Source organism: Phaenicophaeus curvirostris, chromosome 12 (assembly GCF_032191515.1).
Source record: "Phaenicophaeus curvirostris isolate KB17595 chromosome 12, BPBGC_Pcur_1.0, whole genome shotgun sequence".
Classification (NCBI taxonomy): domain Eukaryota; kingdom Metazoa; phylum Chordata; class Aves; order Cuculiformes; family Cuculidae; genus Phaenicophaeus; species Phaenicophaeus curvirostris.
In genome coordinates, this window is record NC_091403.1 from 1,060,877 (window position 1) to 1,082,518 (window position 21,642).

At 41.0% G+C, this 21,642-nt stretch overlaps 1 protein-coding gene across 1 annotated transcript in view; it reads right to left on the reverse strand.

The window, feature by feature from the left end:
* The window catches only part of THSD4 (thrombospondin type 1 domain containing 4), a 204,589-nt gene that overhangs the window by 142,188 nt on the left and 40,759 nt on the right, over positions 1 to 21,642 (reverse strand). The window contains exons 5-6 of the mRNA XM_069866943.1: positions 20,458 to 20,887; positions 7,180 to 7,282 (exon numbers count right to left, since the gene is read on the reverse strand). Of these exons, the coding sequence (XP_069723044.1) occupies positions 7,180 to 7,282; positions 20,458 to 20,887 (533 nt within the window). The remainder of the gene's footprint in view (positions 1 to 7,179; positions 7,283 to 20,457; positions 20,888 to 21,642) is intronic.

Here is a 21,642-nt window from a genome sequence, read left to right on the forward strand (position 1 = left end):
TTCCCTCCATAACACTCAGCACGACTAAAGACCTCCATTCAAAACATTAACAGAATAAGCAATCCCAATATTTAAATAATCACGTGCAGCACAGGCGCCTGCATTCGTATTAATAAGCAACCTAATTTTTCTAGCAAAAAGCTACATCAATGAGAGTTGTAAACTCTATGATCCTTTGAAATACTAGGGGATGAAGTTGGAAATTGTCAGTCTGAGAGCGTTAAAAAGAATGTCATAGCAAAAAAAAAAAAAAAAAATCTAAAGCTTTACTTGAGACAGCTTAGAGTTTCTACTTCAGGCAAAAACTGCTTATGTTTCAAGCACCCTACACTGTGCTTAACCATGAATCACCAATAACCCTCCTGCTACTAAAACACAGCAGCAGAAGACTTGCCAGATCTGAAACCTCACTTCCTCTGTACTCGAGCAGCCTTCCTAAACTTGCACTGCGCTGCTATCGATAACTGTGATCAAAGCTTTGAGCCCCACTTGCAGGTCGGCCCAAATCTCAGTTTTGGAACTGATGAGATCAAGTGAAAATATTCATAAAGCTAATCAGGTAAAATCCACAAATTTCACTGGAGTCTCAACTTGAGTATCTACCTTTTCAGATTATGTAGATGTTAGTTTCTAAAATTTTCAGAACACCATAGAAATTACAGTAAGAAAATAGAATTTTGCAGCTAAATATTCCAGAAAGCAGAAGTTCAAGCTCTACTGCTGAGAGTGTGCATAAGCAGTTTTTGAGGACACAAATGGCAACTGTGAACATAAATGTTTAGATTCAATCTGACTCCCCCTGACGTGACTGTTATCTTTCCTTCTGCATCAGCTGATACTGGAACAGGCTCAAAATGAACAAACCGTAAATTGAAAGTATCTTAATATGCAATTCTTTCAACATAATGAAAAATACTCAGAAGAAATCAGCCTCCCAAAGCAGAAAGGAGAGACTCCGTATGTATTAGGACCCCTTCTATAGTTATTGTCTCCACTGTTCATTTCTTTTTAAACACAAAAAAATAGTCACCAGGCATTTTTCCAGGTTAACCAACCCACACTGCACAGAAGCAAGCGTTTAAAATCATCTCTAAACCCACGCCTTTTCGCTCTCATCCCTCTTAAACCACTTTACCCTCCAAATAGCAGGTAGAAAAGTGGGGAAATTGAGGTATGCACAATGAGCAAGAACCATTCCAATGTGACTTATGACAGAGAAATGGGTAATTTCATACATCAGAATACGGTCCCTACTTATAACCTTTATTTACAGTTAAAAATACCTGTAGATTATTATTTGACTTGTAGCATAGCACAGAATCCCAGGTAAAAACTGGGCTCCGATATCACTGAGTTTCTTAAAAATGCAAGCCAAAACACGTATATTAATAAAATTATATAAGAGGAGTAACTATAAAAGGTGAGTCGCCATACAGAAGCATTAGGTTTCCATGTATATAAGTATCTAAGCATATTTTTTCATTAAAGCTTCCAATAGAAGTAGTTATATATTTCAGTAATACACAGGATATTCACAATTTCCAGGTCAAACTCAACACAACAGATGTTCAGGAAGCAGATTTATCGATGAAGTCAAAGAAATGCCTCAGATACTTCAGCACTGCCATACTTTTAAAGCTTTCCAAACTTCCATCTGCTTTTCCTTGTGATCCATTTACAAATCACAAATAAATAAAGAGGAGAAATAATCTAAATTAACTTCTTGTTCTACTGCATTTGAATAAATTCCAGTCTCATAAGTGACTGACATTTCAAAGAAATTTCACTTAAAAATTAAGTATTTTCAGTAGTGTGTGAAAAATGGATAATTCACTGCCTTGGACTTCCAACAAGTCTAAAGGAAATCAGAGCTCATATTCCATCAGAATTCAAGAGGAATGGCATGCCTGTAGTGCTTAAGCTCCTGTCAATAATTTCAGGCATACGTTTCAGGATGTTTTATATTATACTAATCCGCTACTGGCTTACTGTTCAGTTTAATGTTACTCATTCGCTAAGTAACAGTTCCTGAAATACCTAATAACTGATTACATTTAATAGTCCAACAGATAAGAGCAAAGAGTGAGCAAAGCAAAGTGGAGTATTCTTCATGTATCACCTCACATGGTAATTGAGGACCTGAAGCCATCAGTTCTCATAAAACACAAAACAGGACAAAATTTTCACTGATTTTTTCCAAATTTATTTCCTAAATCTCCACTTATGCTAGATCATAACCCTGAAGAAAATTCCGGGTGAAAGGTACATGCAAACAGCATGGAGAAGGGAATTAGATCAGCGTAGCTGTTTAACACTTATTTTAATTAATAGGCATAGACTTCGACTTCTGTTTGCAGGAAGGAACTGAGACCATCTCCTAGACAGTGGGGTTTTTTCTACACACATACAATAAACAAGGAAAAACAGGTGGCAATAACACCCTTGGTTTTGCGATGAAATGTAAGAATGCCAATTCCATTATTAGCTATGTTCTGTCTTTACTTATTGTTCGAGAATTGTGCACTGTTTGAGCTGTAGTTAATCAAGAAATACAAACACCATCTACTTGTTACATTTCAAACCTCCCAAAACTCTGTCCGCTGCCTCCTTGATGAATCTATCCTGCCACAGCCTTTCACATAAAACAGGAATAACAAAAAAGAAAATTGTCGTAGAAAATACTATTTAATTGCAAGCAATCAAAGTAGATGCTTCAAGAACAACTAGCCACGAAATGGAATAAAAGCAGTCAAGATTTCTAACAGGTGGAGACAAATAAAAAGCAGAGAAGCGCACTGAGAAATGAAGACTTTGAGCAGCTGCCTCATTGAATATAATACCTTGCAGCTGGATGAACTGCAGAAGAGTTGGATTATTTCTTGAGATACTGTCTACATACGTGAAACATCTGCAAGTTCACTAACAGTAACTGACTGGAGAAAGTATAAGTAAAACAGTGATACTTCTTGTCTTTTGGGTGAAAAAATTAGGTTGCCCGAGTATTGCACACAAAGCAAAGAGAATCCCAGCCCTGCACTGCGTGCCCTGAGCCACCAGGAGCTGGCAGCTACAAATCAAGAAGGACCAAGAGTTCACAGACTTTGACTACATTACCTTTGCTTTTCAAGGGCTGCACTCCTCTAGCCAAGAAATCTCAAGCACTCGGGAAACACATCAGGGCCCACCTTGCTAATCACACGTGAGGATGAATTCTCTAATTACTCTGCATTGAAGTCGCACCTCCAGTTAACAAGAATAAACGGAAGCCAGTTGGAATTGCCCAGCCGCCCTGCCTGGGTGCTGTCCCCCGGCTCCTCTCAGCCTCCTTCACTCCTGCTGAGTTTGGATGGTGCCCACCAGCAGTCAGGTTTGGCACAACGGTGCGGGGGGAGACCTGGGAGCTCTTTTCCCCCCCAGGAAAATGCAGCAGTGATGGCAACAATGCCATTTCATATATACTGCTGCTGGTCCCAGCTACAGGAATTTTTATCCCAGTTGAAGCTGAGCCTGACTCAAACCCTGCTCCAAAAAGCAATGTGGTGTGCAGGCTCCGTACAACTTTGGTCTCTCAGCAATCAAACAGAAAAATAAAGAGAAGTCGTAAGAGGAAGCCAGACCTGGCCATCAGTAGGAACTGAACAAACCCTGACAGGCCTTCCCGAAGTCCCTTTCGCTGCCAGAGCTGCCCGGCTCTGGCTGAGCCTGCAGCCCCCGTGCAGGTGAAAGGCGCTGCCCTTCAGGCCAGCCCTGCTCCCAGTGGGGAGCAGAGGCCTCTTCACAAAGGCTTTCACGTTCCAGCGACTATCTGCCAGCAACGAACTATTTAAACAGCTTCCAAGATCTAAGCGTGGCTCTGTTCCTAGAAACTCGTCTGGCTTGATACAGTATTTTAAGCCAAAGACGTCTTGACTCTACCAAGTGGAAGTAAATCATCACGTGTGCAGCCACCACTAGGATGATCCTTCAGCCACGTCCTCATTCCTGTTATTGCCTCTGTCAGCTAGTGCCCCGCAAGCTCCAACAGTTACAGCTGCACATGTAAAATAACACACACCTGGAACAGCAACAATTCCCAGTGCCAGTGCGATGCAGGTAAACAAGCATGCTGGAAGTTAGCTGAAAAAGAGTTAAAATTTAACAAGTTCAATTATCAGAATGATTAAAACGTGTATTGCTTCTGCAGATATAAAATTCCTCACAGGTTTTACGCCTGTGTCTCTGTGATGCTTTCCCTCCGACACAACTGGATCCCCTCCCTCAAATGCTGCCCTTACAGTCACTATGTGCTATTGGTTTGCCAATACAAACGAGGTTTGTTTCATTAAATACTCTTAATTTGTAGGGTTTATAGTCTCTTCAATACAGCTTTTTTAATAAAGGCAAAAGTTTGTGTTGGAGCAGTAGCAGATAAAACAGAGGTCAGAAATGCAGCTGCACCAATCTGAACAAGGCAGAAATAAAAATGCGTGTTCTTTTTCAAAAACAATAACAATTACACTTAACTCACCATCAAGACAAGGCTGTAAATTACAGCTTAGTTGCCCTTATTGATCCAATATAAACATTAGGAGCAAGCTGTGCTATGTAGGGGAGGAAGAAAGAAATTATTGTGGCATGTTTTAGATCCCCGAGTCACTTGTCCTGCCATAGGGCAGAATGAGTCAACGCTGCTGTGCAGAAAGCAAGGAGATGGAGGGCCAAGGGGGTCATCATCAACTGCGTCTTGCCGATGACAGTTTGAAAAAGGATGCATCGAAGTCAATGCATCCTAAGTCTTTGGGGCCGTGTTGTAGAAGTCACACTGTCCACAGAAGATGCTTTCAGCCACCTGCTTGCTGGGGTACCAAGCTCTTTTTTCTGTCTGAATGCATGGTACAAAGTGCCAAAGCTGTACAGCTGTGAAACTTCCTTTTGGGCAACTTCACAATGCCTAATGACTCCAGTTAAAAGCACAGCATACATTGAATTCTCATCAATTAAGATAAAGATATATAGCTCTGCAAGTCTTCACAACACCCACAGCAGATAAAACCAGGATTGAGGCACAACTACATTAGAAACAAACTTTATTAGATCTATCAGGAGTCAGATGTGAACATACCTGAATCTGCACTCACTCATGTTGAGCTGTAAAGACGGGTAATCCAAATTGTGGCTCAAAGCTGCTCATCTAAAGGAACCAGGGAGAGCATGGTAGCACACTGAGCGCCACGGAAATGTCCATGTCTAGGCATGGAACAAAGGAACTTCACACCCTCGCAACACTCTGAGTTCCACAAAACAAATGAACAATGACTTCTAACACTTCCTTCAGCACATCTTTGGAAGGGTCTTTGTTGTTACAAAATAGGCATTTTGCCTTGGTGCGAAGAGGCAAGGCACAGAACCCCCAAAGCTGCCTCACAGCACGTTATACACAATGCAGTCCCACCAGGGGTCCCCTCATCCCCAAGAGCAACATTGGGACTGCAGCATGAGCCATCTGCCCAGCGACACAGCCAGCTGCAGCCACACACAGAGGTGCTCTTCACTGCCTTCACGTCAAAACTCAATATCGGGCTCTACAGGACAGACCTGACCTCACTTTATTAACAGCAAAAAATCACCACCTGTAGCTATCACCCTTTTCTCTTTCTAAAACTCTTAGGGTGAAGGAAGAAGGAATAAAAATAAGAGAACCAGCAGGAATACATCTGTTATGACAGATACCTCTCATTTCTTTCCCACATTGCTTACTTTGCCTCCCTTTTGGAGATAGGAAAGCGCAATGAGTTAAAGACCAGAGGAAAGAATAGCATACACAGAGTACTCATTGCCCCAGAGCAGATGGTGGACACTGAAGATGTGCATGATCAGCTAAATCTTGCCACTACAACAATTTTAGGACATACAGGGACAGGCACTGACATAAAGATAAATCATAGTACACCAAATGATTTACTTTTAATGAAGTCTTCTGGCAAAGGGAAATCCCTGCAAACACTCACTGTAAGACATTAAAAGCCATTACATAAGGCATTACTCTTATAATTGCGTGGCATTCTAGATACGTAGCCACTCATGCGGAAGGCATCAAAAGCCATATTCAAGAGACACTTACATACTGGAAAATTCTCTTCCTTCTGCTTTGTTCTCAGCTCTAGAAAGGATAACAGATGGGTTTACATCCCGCTTTCTCAAGTTTCAAGGTAAGACCGTACCTCTCACTGGAGGGGAGAGAACATGTGGTACAGAGCACACACAGCCCCTTGGCGAAGCAGTCGGTGGGGAAGGGAGCTGGCATCGTCCTGCTCCCCTACAGCTTCAGGCCAAGGGATGGGACGGCCTCACAACAATAAAGGCAGCTGGTCCACAGCATGCATACGTATTTCTTTACACACGAAGCGTCTTTGAAGTTTTGTGGAAAACAACTTTTTAAAAGTGCTACTTTAAAAAATAAGACATGAACTCTATTCCTCTGAACCCAGAGACATGTCTGAAGAACAAATTATTTACCTCATAAATAATTGCAAGTCTCAACTGAGGCAGGGCCAGCTCTTGTTTACAGAAAGCCAAACAACATAAACGATTTTTTCACACAACATGTGTCTGGAGAAAGGTTATAACCCCCATCTGCCTGGGATTTTATCCCCCAAGGGTTAGGACTCTAGAGGGGTGGCAAGACCGCAACAGCTGCTGCTGCTTTTTGTTCCAGGACAACCAGCTCAACAGGCAACCGGGGGAGTCCAGAGCACAGGTAGCCCTCCAACAGCCACCTTCTCAACTGCCAAATCCAGCATTAGAAAACACAAATTAGAAAGCCAGAGAGTCCTGAAATGAATGCATTAGAACTATGAGTCGCACACTAAGCTAGAAAAAAATTGCATTTACTGAAACGGAGGCACATTGAGCCTTTGTCATCAGAAGTAAATACATTAAAAACACTGTTGCAATCCCATCCAGAACCAATGGTTTACCAGCCAAAGCAGGGTTTACATGCTTTCATTCCTGTACAACATAAGAAATACTGATGCAAGATTCTCTACGTGCCTGCCCATGAACAAATTCAGCAGACAAACAGAGCAAAATGAGCAAGACTCACACATTCAAAGCCTGATGGCTTGCACTAGGTAAAAATCACATTTGAGTTCCCAAAATACAACCTCTATAATAATGCAAAACCAAGCTGTCTTCCCTTACCTTCCGCAAAAGGTTCCCACTCATAAAATCGACCCATAAATGGCTTGTTATTGTATGATGCACACTGCACCTCTCTAATATTTCTGCTGCTTTCTGGACACATCTGTTTAAATGAAAGAAAAACAGTCACATGAGAATCAACATCAATGTCATTTTCCCCTGCAAAAAGATGACACTTGAAGATAAATTCAATAAACTAGATCTGAATCATTTCCTTTCTACAATAGCTTCACATTTTTCATTATTAATTTTCTGGGCTCAGATTCAACACAGTTGAAATGCTTCACATACACGCTTCCCACATCAGCTTCTTATTCTCATCCTATGCTTCAATACCACACTACCACTTTTTCCTTTTGATTTCTACATGCTGCTATTAATTACAGTCACTGCATTACTTTGTATTTTAATTTGTGCCTTCAAATGTAAACTTAAGAGTTCTTGAAGCTAAATAGTGGGAAGTGCTTATATACAGACGTATTGAGGCAGGGAAATTTTTACAGATAGAAGTAACATCTTTTATTAGGTCACATGCAACACAAGCCTTTGGCAGACAAGCCTTGTTTAGATCTGAATCAGATTCAAAAGTAAATACGATTTAAATACTTAATTACTTTGTTCTGCCTGCATCCCCACACTGCAGCAGTTACAGCAAAGCCTACGCTGTGTGTGGGCACACAAAGGGGAGGAAGATCTCTGGAATAGGGAGGGGGTTAATTGGAACAATTTCTGCGTTTGGAGAGAACAGGCAAGCTTTGGTCACTCATGCATTTTTTCAGGTAGTCTTTAGACGATCAAAATGGCTATTAAGAGTGCTAGTCAAGAATAGTGGAAACCACGTGAAGAACTGGACTAGAACACTAGAATATTTTCTATAGGAGATAGATCTTAAAGCAGAAACTAGAGACAACATTTTGTGTAAGCAACACGGCTAAATGACTGTGCTTTTAAAGGGAACAGCAAAAGAATCAGTAAGACTGCAACTGCAGGTCAGTTCTCTTGCATTTGTACAGGAGGAAGGACTGGACATCTTTGCAGGGAAAGCCAGCACACCGGGGGTCCCAGAAGAGTTCTTGCTTTGTATCCACCATCTAGATATCAAGACGTCTGTAACCAGACGCGAGACGTCAAAGTCAAGAGTTTTCAAGTGGACCATAAATTGTACTGAAGACATGCCTGGGGGAAGGTTCACAGGCTACTTTATCTTCTATTCAAATCACGGTAACTAATCTTCCAGAGCAAACACTGTTCCTGGCCAAACAGCCATCTGTGCTTTGTTCACCACCCTTCCCAGACCTCTAAGTACATGCAAATTTTGTTTTCCTCAACAAGCTCCCTAATACAAAAACAAACAAAAAAACTTCCCTGAAAACAGAACCATGAGCCACCAAGCTACACAGGAAGGGTGGGACCAAAAGCCTTTCTAGTGCCAAATTCGGAAAGCAAAGCTGTGTTCCCACAACTGAAAGACACGTCCCCACGTCTGTGACCCAGCAATGCAGCAAGGGTAATTCAGACACAACCACCAGACAGCCAGGGATAGGAAGCTGACATTTGTCATGGAAACCAGTTAGAGCAACTGTCCTAAAGGTGTAGGGACAGAAGCTGAGCTGCCTTAAATGAAAGTCGCCACATTAAACTACAGCAGAAGGACGTCAGTTTATACCAACAAAGAACCCAGCCTCAAGGGTTTCTTTTCGGAACACTTTTCCCTCTTTTTTGGCACATGTTTTCTGGCAGTCTGTTGTGAAGTTTTGTTGTTTCTTGTTTTTCCTTCTCCGAGCCTTGAGCTTGTACTCCCGTGTACCGGTACCTCTGGCTCATAAACCATCTCCTGTGCACCTCGTTCATACCAACTGCAGACAACGTATGAATAAAAAGATGAAAACATTCATTGTTGTTGCCAAAAAACAATGACATCGGCTCCTCGTAAGTTCATATTTATATAGCTACAATTCCTGTTTTTAAACTCACTGAAAGTTGCCCAAAGGACAGAGGCCCCATTGCTTTAAAGCAGAACAAAGGGCTGACAAACGCAGTGTGCGGATCAAACTGGAACCAGAAAAGGTAAACTCAGTAATGACTGTGCTACTTTAAGAGTCCCAACTCAGTTGTCCTTCTCCCACTTCTTTTAGCAAAGTTTAATTACAAAATTTGAGTAAAAATTTGAGAGAGTGAGCTGATCTGCAAAACCTCTTTGCTTTATTCTTTATACAGATTATCCTCATTTTCATTTTTAAACGTCTTTTGAAAGCTGTGCCTGCCTTCTGACAGGGTAGCTTGCTTTGTGCCTCAGTTTCTCCGAGATACGGCAGCGTTCTGAGGGACAGCAACGCCCACCACTGCTCTTCACCATGTACCACTAAAGCTTTCTTAAAACGAGCTGCTAGTACAGCTAGGACTGCAAACCAAAGAAACCAGCCTACCTTTAGCTTTTGGGAAACACTCAAAAAGCACAGGGTTTTAACAAAGCTTTGACGCTTCGGGTAATTAATGAAGTGTTGGAAAAACACCAGAAAATGATGGGCCTGCCAGCAGATGTGCACACACGGGCGGCACGCCTGCCACTAGCCAAGCTGCTTCAGCGCCGCACAGAGATAATGCGCTTCTGGACATGCATAAATGGGTTGTTTTGATCCTGAAACTAATTCTAATGGCAATTAAAACACTGACGGAAATCTCTGGCACCGTTTCATTCTTATGACCTACACTAGCTGGCAAACTCTCTTCCAAGGCCCTACAGTCCTTCTGGATTCTCCAGACTCAGGCATAATTCATAATTAATATTTTCTATGTGTGCAACACTAAATATTATATTAAGTCCAAGTAGTCTAATTGCACTTTAGTTTTCATTTCTGCACTGGATCTCTAAAATCATATTAATCCTTTGACATTCCAAAGGATAAACACATGTCCAAAAAATAATAATTAAAATATTTGTTTCTGAAACAGTAATCTGAAGAGTCATTTTCAGAACAGGCTCTTCAAAGTAGCACGTCCCTGCAATGTAAATTCCAGCTCCTTACACAACAATCCCCCATGTCTGCAGCGAACTTGTGCTCTAAAGTGCTGGTGCCTTCTGAAACCTACAGAAGTTCCACATCCATTTCTGAAAGCAGAATCTGGGGTCCTTCAGATTTTAATTCTTCTGCTAAGTTACGTCTCTTTGCATTGCCAAGGACCATGCATACCTTATCAAGGTTACCTAGGATCAAAGCAACCTACTTGCTCTGACCGAATACCCGCTGCAAGACAGCAGCAGATCCATTTAAACTACTGGAGGCTCTTTTTACTCCCCCAAGGGTTCTAGTCTTTTTAAACGGTAACAGAACATGAAGACAATTACCTGCCAAAAAAAAAAAAAAGGTATATTAAATGTGTCTAGGTATCTGTGGCACAAAATATCAGGCAGATTTTTTTATTAAAATGGAATTGATGCTTCTGAAAAACAGAATTTCACAAGAAACTTTAAAATGCAAAATCTGAAAAAACTATGTGAAGACCAGCTCTGCAGTAAAAATAGTGCTAGCCAGCTCTGGTTACAGCTCACGGCCACAGACAGTACGCTATAAATGTCTGGCTTGACACGGAATGAAAATTAACATCTGTGAATGCGGTGGTATCTGGACAAGTTTATGAGGAATAAGCACCTGTATTGCTGAGATCTCAGCACCGCCTCAAGCGATGATTTTACACCTACGTGTCTGTTGCAGTGGAGATTGAGCTCAGTTATGACAATCATCATAAACTACTAACTTTCTTTAGAGAGAGAGTCTAAGGAAACAAGTAATACAGGGTCGCAGCCTTTCTCTTTTCCTCACCACTACCAAGGGACTGCCTGTCATAGAAAACACCTTAGACGCACACAACACAAAATTATTATTTTTCTGCCCACATTCCATCCATGCTTGGAGCATGGAAGATGGTCCAAAGCCTCACTCCAGAGGGCTGCCTTCCCCAGGTAAGGGAACAGCTTTTCACGACAAAAGATCTCTGAATTTAACTACAAAAAGTCTTTGAAGCATTACCCAAATGTAATCATCATTAACTCTGCAATGTATCAAATAAGGCATTGATGCATAATCTGGCAAGTGCATCCATTACTGCTTTACCTTTTTTCCCTTCCTTGGCACTTCACAGCTAAAAATACAGTATGTCTAATATGAGGGAAGAAGGATCAACCAAACAGATGGAAAAAGAAGTATTTCTGCTTAACTTTTCAGGTTTGTGGGGTTTTTTTTAAAAAAAATCTCACTGACAGATCCATCTGATTAGATTGAAATAGTTTATTTTAGTTAAGATTTTCAACAACTTGTAAAAGATTCAAATCCAGCTTTGGTTTTAAATAAAATGCTAGCCACTCATTCATCCCACACAAAGCAAATACACTCATCTAATGTGCATGTCTGGAAACACTTGGCACTCTAAGCTTAGGAGGGGCTCACCAAAGAGCTATAGTAGGAAAATTAGCCGTACAGCTCCTCGGTAGTACCAAAAATCTGTCAAGAAAACCATCCAGGTCTTTTATTGCTAAAATTTTACAAATGCTATTCCAAAGAAATCCAACCAGACAGGCAAAAAAAGAATTTGAGAAACAACAATTGGTTTCTAAATCAAAGTTTAACAATTAGAAAACTGAAAAGAAATACTCAAAACAGACCATGCTGGAGTGGAGCATCATCTGGTGCGAAGCGATATGCGAGTGTGCGATGGACAGCAGTGCTGCGGCAGCTCACACCCGCCAATGACCCGCCCCACGGACCCTGCTGGTCTTTTTTTGATCCAGCAAAAGACCAGATGACTATCAACTCATTCCAAAATGTAGTTACTATTTTACTGCCCCAGATCTTTTTTAGCACCCAGTTCCCTGAGCAAAGTAGTACGTCAGTACCGAGACTGGAGCGCCCATCGGATATTCTATACGTGAACCCAATCAAGCATCAAAAGCTTGGCATTTGAGACAGAAATCATAACTACTTTCTACAACGGCTGCTCTCAGTCTCAGCAGTGGTTTCATTTTTCTATATAAATATGCTGCATAAAAAAATCCACCAAATACAAGAATCCCTCCATTCAAATATCTATTTATAGAAACACTACATAACGCTCAAGGCGCTCAAACTGCACATTATTGCCTCATTTAATGGGAAATCAATGAAAAGTTATTTCCATTTGACACAACCTGGCTCAAAGAATGAAGAATGCCTTAACGTGGAAGCTTTCAGCCTTGCTGCAGATTCAGCGTCTCATCTGTCTGCATTGTTCAAATACATCTGAAAAATAGAGCAAGTTTTACCAGTCCTCCTCAGGAAACGTGTGGTTTACGTACCAAGGAGAGTTGCTCTAACGTAACAGTAGTAGTACTCTTCCTACAAGAAGTCAGCCACCCCACAACCCTTTCCGAAAGGCACCAGCAGCATCAGCTTTGAGAGACAAACTCGTATCTGAATGCAGCTTTAGTGAAATCAAAGGGCTTTAAGCAGAGAGGACGTACCTACTCCTCAGTTTGTAGAAAATTACACCAATGTGATTAAACTCTAGGGGTTCCAGCAGTATTCTGTATCATTTTTTATAAAAACATTGTTCCTGGAGCACGTTATTCTTCCTGGGGGGCGGTTTTTATGTCACGGAGGTTTCACTACTTTACTCTTTTATTCTGCCAGGTTCATCCGTACACAGGAATAATCCTCTACCAGTTTGCTATGGAAATTCAATTGCATGCATTCCATTTAAATGACTGTCCCTTGTGTGGGAGGAGAGACCACCTCAATGGTTCCAGCAGAAGGACTGAAAGTTTAGGGCAGTTTCTAATATGTATTATCATGAAATTCCACTTTTTAAGTAAAAAAATTCTTATCGCAGCAATAATCACAACATTCTTAAAGAAGGCTCTATTCAAAGTGACAAGCAGGCAACAGAAGAGTTTCTGCAGTGTTATACGAAGCAGAAACACACAGGCACAAACACATAGATGTGACTACATCTAGGGTGAATTATGTTGAGCCCCTTGAGAAAATGCATTTTGTTCCTTTTTGTCAAGCAAGAGAAAGGCCCACAAAAAAATTGTTTTGCACAAAAAGTGAACAGTGTAGACCACCGTAAATGTAGCTTAGTACAGACTCTGGGTTTGCAGGAGCCAAATGTAACAGAAACTACAGCATTATTCATATTTTAGAGTTCCATTTCCATCAAGAATGAGTTTCTGATACAAAATACTCTTACATTATATCCGCAATATATTCTTTCTTTCTACTTTCTCCTTAAAAGAGGGGTGGAAAGGCACCTTGAACTGACTGGCTGATACATTTGCCATTATAATGCTTTGCTATGGCTACAGCTGGTAGCTCTGCCCGTTCACTCAGGACTGCGTCACACTAACTGTTCAGACTAAAACTTTCTGCTCCTGGTATCTCTAAGTCCACTTTTCTGACAGAAGTATTTCATCCAAGAATGAGTCTGAAGGAAAACAAGAGAGGAGAAATGTTTTCTTTTTCTCCCCATGCTTTAAATATTCTGATGTGGGTTTTTTTCAAAATATAAGTGCCTGATTTATTTTAATGAGCGTAGTCAAGCCAGCCAGGAAAGTGTATTTTTGGTCAAGAAAGCATCCTCCGCCTTTTACATGGAAATCTACCCAAATATAGCCAGGCCACAAGATTTTTGAAAGAAATGCTGATAATCATCGTTTATACGTGTTCAGTCAAAACTTGTTAGAGTTTAGCAACTAATCTACTGGAACGATCTGTTTACAAGAAATGTGTTCCACATCTGAGGCTAAAAGAGGCTGAGAAGTCTTCCAGCAATTACCGGTACGTGCTCCTGAAGTCTGTAATAGATCTAGGCAGGCAACGAAAATGAAAACAACACATCTCTCTTTTGCACTCAGCAGACCCTCGAGCGTGCTGTAGGCAGCATGGGCAAAGCAAGGGAGCAGCCTAATACAAACACTTGTACCTAAAATGCACGGAATACCTTGGAAAACCTTGGAGAAATCTTAGGACTGGGATTCAACATATGAGACTAGATGAGCAAATCAGCTGAAGAAGGTGCTGAGAAGAAGAAGAACATGAAACTGGAGAGAGGCTGGGGAACCTAAATAGAAGGCAGCAAGACTGGAGGTAGAAGAGATCACGAGAAGAGATGGAAAAATAATTAGACAAGGCACTCAAAAAGGAAGAAGTGTGACTGAGCAAAGAAATACAGCGGGACAGCTCTGCTCGACGGAAGGAGCAGAGATGGGCTCTGCTAGATGGAAGGATACAGAGATGAATTTGGAGGAATGGCAGGAACACCTGTGGGGAGAAAAACTTACCAACACCACAGCAAAGAATTTTCATTGTCCTGTAGTAGTAGTAGAGGTTAAATTCCTTCTGCCACTGGCTCAACTGCCATGGTCCAATGAGTGTTGTGAATAGTAACATATCACACGAGGGCACTGTGGTTCTGGCAGCTCTTTTGATTTAAAACTATGAAGTTAAATACAGTAAGTCACAGGGCAGTAAAAGAATTTTTAACCTCAGCTTGGAAGAGATTGTCCATGCAATTCCTATGTAATTTGGCTCTTTTTGCCTGTGAGGTCCACCCTAGATTAGATGCTATTTTTTCCATATGATCCATGATTCATTCAGTGTGCAAAGTGGATTTACCTTGGGGATGAATCAAGAATGTTTAGTTAGAAGAGTTATTTATAAAATCTGTCTCATTTGCTGTAGATGTTAGTAGGTATGAAATGGAAATACAGAATAAGGAACATGAAAGACCATCTGCAGTTTCTCGAGCCACCAACTCCATCAGTTTGGGTGGAAAATATGTCACCTATGGTGCAATTCACTTAGTCCAATCCTTTCTTAGTCTGTGACCTATGGGCTTTCCATTTTGGGGGTCTGACTGAAAGCCTCTCGATCCAATTTGCACATGAGCTGCCAAATGGTAATTACAATTTTGGCCAACACGAATCTTGCTATGACTACTGTCAAGTAAGAAACATGATACTGAACATGGAAAAAATCCAGTCCCAATTACCAAACATGGGGCATTAAATTATTGAACACTTCTTCTAAGCCTCATTCTTCTATAACTCAGCTCCCTTTCTTACAACAGAGATTAGATCTTGCTATCACACAGCAGCTCTGTGACTGTTAAATCAAACACTGCAGGAATAGTATTAACGACTAATCCTTAGAGAAGCCTTATTTTCCCGTCTTCTGCAAGAAGCACTTTTAAGGCAGGAAGCCAAAGACTGAACAATAAAGAGGATAACACTGAGTGGCGTATCATTAATAACTAAGCTGTTGATCTATATGCAGGGACCCTGGGGTAAAATAGCGTATTATCAGGTTATTAAATAATTTTCTTAACACACAAGTGTTACCACAGGACGGTTGACAAACTCTGAAAGCTCTGAGCCTTTGTAGGTTTGATCTTGTCACATTAAGAGAGTCCTTTTACTGGTATTTTGCTGTTTAAAGTAAAACTATACACCATCACAACTGTCATCAAAAAGCAACTCAAACTGAGGTCTCAAAAAAAGCCATCAAGATAATTAGGGTGCTGGCTGTCTTTAACGAATGATAATGCAAATACAAATACAGAAAAAGAAAACAGTCCATTGCTTGGCTGGGAAGTTACTGAATGGTGAAGCCAAAACCCAGAAACATTTTGCAGGAAGAGGCCTGAAAATGCACTTTGAATTTGTTCATTGTTTTCAGCAGAACTGAACAAATCCTAAAAATACTAGGAAAAAGATTACTCCTTTCATGTCCTAAAGTAGGCGCTGACATCTGACAGTAGGTGTTTCCTATACCTGTAATTAGTGGGAATAGTTAACAAATGTTCATAAAAACAATTTTAAAACATTTTAAAAAAATTTGTAAATCAATTCAAATCCAAGTTTCTAGTCATTTACAACCTCCTCTACTTCAAAAACCTGGATGAATTAAACAAATATTCAAATAGAAGGCAAATACCTTGTTCAAATTATAGGAGTGTTGAATACAGAATTTCAGACAAAGATTTTTGTCAACACAAGCCAACCCAAAGAAACAAAGACAAGCTGGAACGCCTTAAAATATCTGCTACCACACTTGTCTACACTGATAAATGACAAGTACTGAAATTTACAGCAGCCTGTTAAACAAATCAACAGCACGTGAAGCTGGTACTGGGGATGGTGCATCCTGAACTAACCTTTATAAAATTCTGCTGCAAATATCAAAACAGTCACAGAAACGACAATACAACTTGAAGTACTGTAAGCTCTTAAGAAGCTCCCCGTACACCCACAGAATGTCAGACTCCCCGACTTGCACACAATCCCTCAGTGTTCCCAGGGAAAATGCCTCACATAAAGCCAAGGTGAAATTTCCTCAGGAAGAGACACGTCATCATAACCCCACTTTGCCACTTATGTCAAACACCTACTCTATACAAATCTCAAAATGAGAATAAATAAACCACACAGTAGCTCTTTTGGAAAGAGAAAGGGCTTTTCAGGTAGGGTTTGGTTTTGGTTGGTTTTTTTTTTTAAATTCCTCCTAAAAATACATACTCCTCTATTTTTTACTGAACTCCTCTACTTTTTATTAAAGAGCACACACATCCCTGCAGCACCCTGTACCCCTCTGGAAAAGACCTGTCTGGGAATTACATCGCCTGTTTCATAATAAAATTAAACATTTCCACTTCTATCTTTGTTAAAACTTGAAATGTTGGAAATATTTCATTTTCTGCAAAATGGAAAACTTCCAAAATCACATGGGCAGGAGGCCAACAAAGCGCTGCCGCGGCCCGGGACTCCGGGTGCCAAGGGATCCCACCAGTGCCTACCTGCGAGCTCGCGGGGCAGAAAAGCACAGTAGTTTTTAATGGACTCAACACATTCCTGCAGAACATTTCAACTCTATTTAATTAGGGTTCTGCATCCAAAAAAAGCCTTCCAATGGAAATATGTTTTAACTCACACTAGTCAGAATTAGTATCATCATCATGAACATTGTTTAGGAAATTAAATATATTAATTTATCCCATCATGATATAGAACTGGGAATTGGCCCCGAGCCTTTTACCTCACCTCATCTTTTCAACCATAAAACCTCTTTCCATTTCCAAAATTGTCTTTCAGATACTTCACACTCACCGCTCAAGTGCTGTTCTCAAGTGCTCTGCACAGAGGAGCACAGATTCAAGTAGAGAACTCCTATTCAGAACCAAAAGCTGGATTTTCCGTAGCTGAGGTACCAGAATAACAGCATGTTTAACTCTGTATAAGAGAGTTAACTGTTAACTCTAAGAGGGGCGGCCTGTACTACCCCATCTACACTGCAGAACAAGTAGGCTTCAACGTCCAGAACTCTGAAAGCTCCTCTGCGCGCTCTGCCCAAGCAGCCCTCAGCCCCAAGTTAATTTACAGACGTCTTCTCACGCGTCCAGACACTCCAGAAGAGCCAGTGCCTTGGCAATGCCCGACAATTAATAACAAGTGCCCAGTTCACAAACGTCCCATTTGAGCTGCTTCCTTTGTTCTGGTGACAAACAACACAAACAAGTTTGCATTCAAATTCTACTTCACCCACGTGCCCGTGTAATTCCCTTTCCTTTAATGCAGGGGAAGTAGAGAAGATTTACTCTTCCCTCTCTGCTTTTGGAGGAACACAGACTGCACCTGAGGAACCTCGCTCTGTTGTGAATAGCTTATGGGTTGAGGAAGTTGTGTCTCTGCTGTTTGTGTGGGAAGGACAGATGTTTACTGCCTGTCTCCTGCAGAAGGAGGTGACGGGCGCGTGTACACACCCTATACAAAAGGTGCTGAAGAGGGGAAGCCTTTTGTACAATAAGAAAATATTACAGGCTTAACGACCTGCAGAAACACTTGAACAAATACAAGCGCTTCCGAGGTTCTCCCTAACCAAAACCCACAGCTTTAACTTGTACAAATCAATCTGTCAGTCATGCAAAATGAGTTCAACTATTAATGAAAAAACAATAAATGTACAATAATGAGGAAATGACCTAATGGACCAAAGCAGATTGACTTAATTTGTTATTAACTAACTGCCCTAAGGAGAAACTGCAGAGGGAGTGGTCAAAGACCAGGATAACCGTTAACAGCACGCTTTCCTCTCAATAAATGAGATTTTCATTTTTAGTATGCTCCCGGAAGAATTAAAAAAGAAAGAAGAAAAAGAAAGAAAAAGATACTGTTCTCTGCCTACTGGCAAGACCACTGGTACACGTCACCGCTGATAAATTAAATTAAAGCCCATGTGCAGAAGCATTTCATCAGGAAGAACAAGCAAATAAAGTGAAACACTATTGCCTTGTTTTGCTCTCATCCTGGCATTTGTACTAAAACTGTTCTTAGCAACCTCTCTTTTATAATTATATTAATTACCACACTCGCAGGAGAAAAATAACTCTGAGTAGCTATTAGAGCTTCTCCAAGGGCAACAGAAATGTTACTAAATAAAGAATTTCACTGTGTAGAGTTCCATGCCAGGAGGAGCTGCATCAGCTACAATTTCTCCTTCACTAAAAGCCTTTTGTGATATAAATTATGATTTCATTCTAACTGCATTTCTACATGCAGCAATGCAAAGGTGCAGTATGCTCGTCTGTTTAAACATCCGTTTCTAAAATTAACATGAAAATATTTTCACTGTTGTTCCCCTACTACCAAAAGAAAGTTGCCAACAGCCAGAGCACTCATCATCCTGACTGGCACGTTTCGCACTGTCTTACTCACCGGCTCGCAGCCCTCCTCTCTCCAGCCCACTTGTCATTCTCAACACATTTCCTCTAGAAACCTTCCTTCCCCGTTACCTTGGCCATCGGGGACTGCTTCTTTCCGCCACCTCATCTCTAACTTCCTCACCTCTCACCCCTTGCTCTTTCCTGGAAATCATTTTGTTGCATATCTGAAGTCAGGCAGAATACCATCCAACTTTTTGCCTTGATGCAGTAAAGCATGAAATGCAGACTGGGACATTCCTGTATCGCTTGGACACCACTGAGCAAATTCAGCACCGAAAACTTTCCAAATAAATGCCCGTGCACCAAGTTCATTTCCCATTTCCTTCAAAAAACAGAAAGTGTTCTTCAAAAGAGCAGTTTGTACCAGACACTATTCTGAGAGGCTCAAACCAGCCCTTTCATGTTTTCCATTCCAGACAAATACACTAAAACTTTCCTGACATCGGGTCTCTTCAAGCAGCTGCTCTAGCCTCAGTCAATGGATTTTATTCATAAATAAAGCAAATGTAATAAGCGCTACACAAAGAGGCAAAAAGGCACTCATCCGATTCACTTGGGTCTTGGTTTTGTTCTCCTGATTCTGTCACATCTCCACTAGGTTCCACAAAACAAAACAGGGTTTCTAAGAGACAGAAGAATCAGTTGTGGCCCACCCAGAAAAATACAGCCTGCTGTGTCAACATACGGAACCGACTCTTGAACATCCTGCTTCACTACCCAAATACGAGCTTCTTCAAGAGCGCAATGTTAAGTCAGATTAATAGCACAAGCAGCAAAGATTAGGAAGAGATACTTCAGGAAATACTAAAATGACAGAGCCAGAAACTGAAAATTTTAGCAGGATGAAAACTGCTTGTGGGGAGAAACCAAAACCGCCACAGCCTCCCACATACAACGGGAGATCGTCCCAGAGCACAGAGCTACAGCCAGCCTAACAGTTCTGAATGAAGTAATAACAGAGTAACTAAGTTTTATTTTAAAATTAACACAGAACAGATTTTCTCTCCAATAATCTAGGAAGCCAGAAATCAAGGCATGTTGAGCTTGAATGTTGGTAAGAGTAGCATCTGTCACAGCAAGCACGTAGCTCCATGGAAAGATATTAGAGTGATCTAGGCTACCGGGTGCTGGCTCTAGATGCTGTTGAGTAGCTCTCCCAAAAGGACATCCTCATCTCATGGGGTGGAGAAGTCTTCATAACATGGTTGACCTCAACTCAATTTTTCCATTTCTTACATGGAAAAATATTAAACTTGTCTGTGACTCAGTTTCTCCCTCTATCAAATCAGACTTGTATGTATTGGTAGGTATAGTGACTGCTTAAAATCCTTGAAGGTACGGTATTAGGTAACCATAATATTATGCATGTACTTTCAGTACTCCCCAAGACACTTTAAAATGAGTTCACAAAAAATTTAATTAAATTAATAAAAAACAATGTTAAACTTAACTTCTTGACTATGTGAACATTTAGCATACTAGGGAAAACCAACAGCCGTCCAACAAATTAAACAGGGAAACCAGACTTACATTGGTGTTGCAGAGTTTATACTGCTTGTAGGTGCCAACGCACACAATCGCTGCGGCCCGGTGAGCCGGGGGCTGAGCTGGGGCTGCCTGCTGCGCCGCAGAGCCGGGGTGGCTGGAGTCACTGCTGTGAAACAGGCTTTGAGACGCGGGAAACGAAGGTGACTGATAAACTGAGGGTCCCAGGACTTCATGTCCGGCCTGCGGCCCGCTTTCCTCTTGATAAAGATTCCCATGCTGAAGTGAAGGGCTAGCTACCTGGCTGTAAGCGTTCATGAGACTTGGACTCTGATGGAAGACGTGGTTCCTTGACGACTGTCGCTGCCTCCGAAGTTTCTGAGGCTGCTGACCAGTATCAGTTTGTAAAGGTAAAATGTATGGTACTTTTCCATATCCATACTTCCCTGGACCAATAGGATTTCTGTTTCTGGTTCTAAAATGAGAGAAAGAGAAAAAAATCAGTTACTGAATTCACAGGTGAAGGAGCAGTTAGATACTTATACAACTTGTTATTTGTCAAAGCTGTTCACTACAAAGCAAGAAGTAACCAGAAATTTCAATTTTTTTTTACAGAAAACACATCCAAGTGGTAGAGTTGCTCGGTGTTTTGAGAATCTCTGAAGGAATCTACAGGTTGAACTAAATCCTGGCCCCCCTTTGGCAGAGAGTCACACGAGAAGGCACTCAGTGTCCATCAGCAAAGGCAAATGGTCAAGTAGCAGTTTGGGGAGGGGGTGGTGGTGGTTGTTTTAATCCCTATGATTCCCTGAATTTCCATTTTAAAGGAGAGTCCAAGCTGCACATCCTAAAATTAATAACTGTGCTTCTGAGGAGCTTGGGATGCGTAACAGCAGGAAATCCCTACTGTGGCTTTGAGTAATGACAGAAGAAAATTTGAATTCGGTACGGCAAAGATCATCAAACGTTTTGTAAAAAGTCTCCTGCGGTTCTCCTTCATTTGCTACTTAAGAAATAAAAATGAAAAGAAAAAAAGGATAAGCAACATCAAAATATTACTGAAAGATCTCTGGAAAAGGTGAAAAACACATGAAAATATTCTTATTACAGTACACAGGTTTTTTATCTTCTTTGGCCAGCAGATTTACTTTTGTTTTTTAAAAATTCAAAGTATGGATTAGCAATACATTTCATTAATAAGACGTGACACCCCCCAGTCTGTCGTGAGGA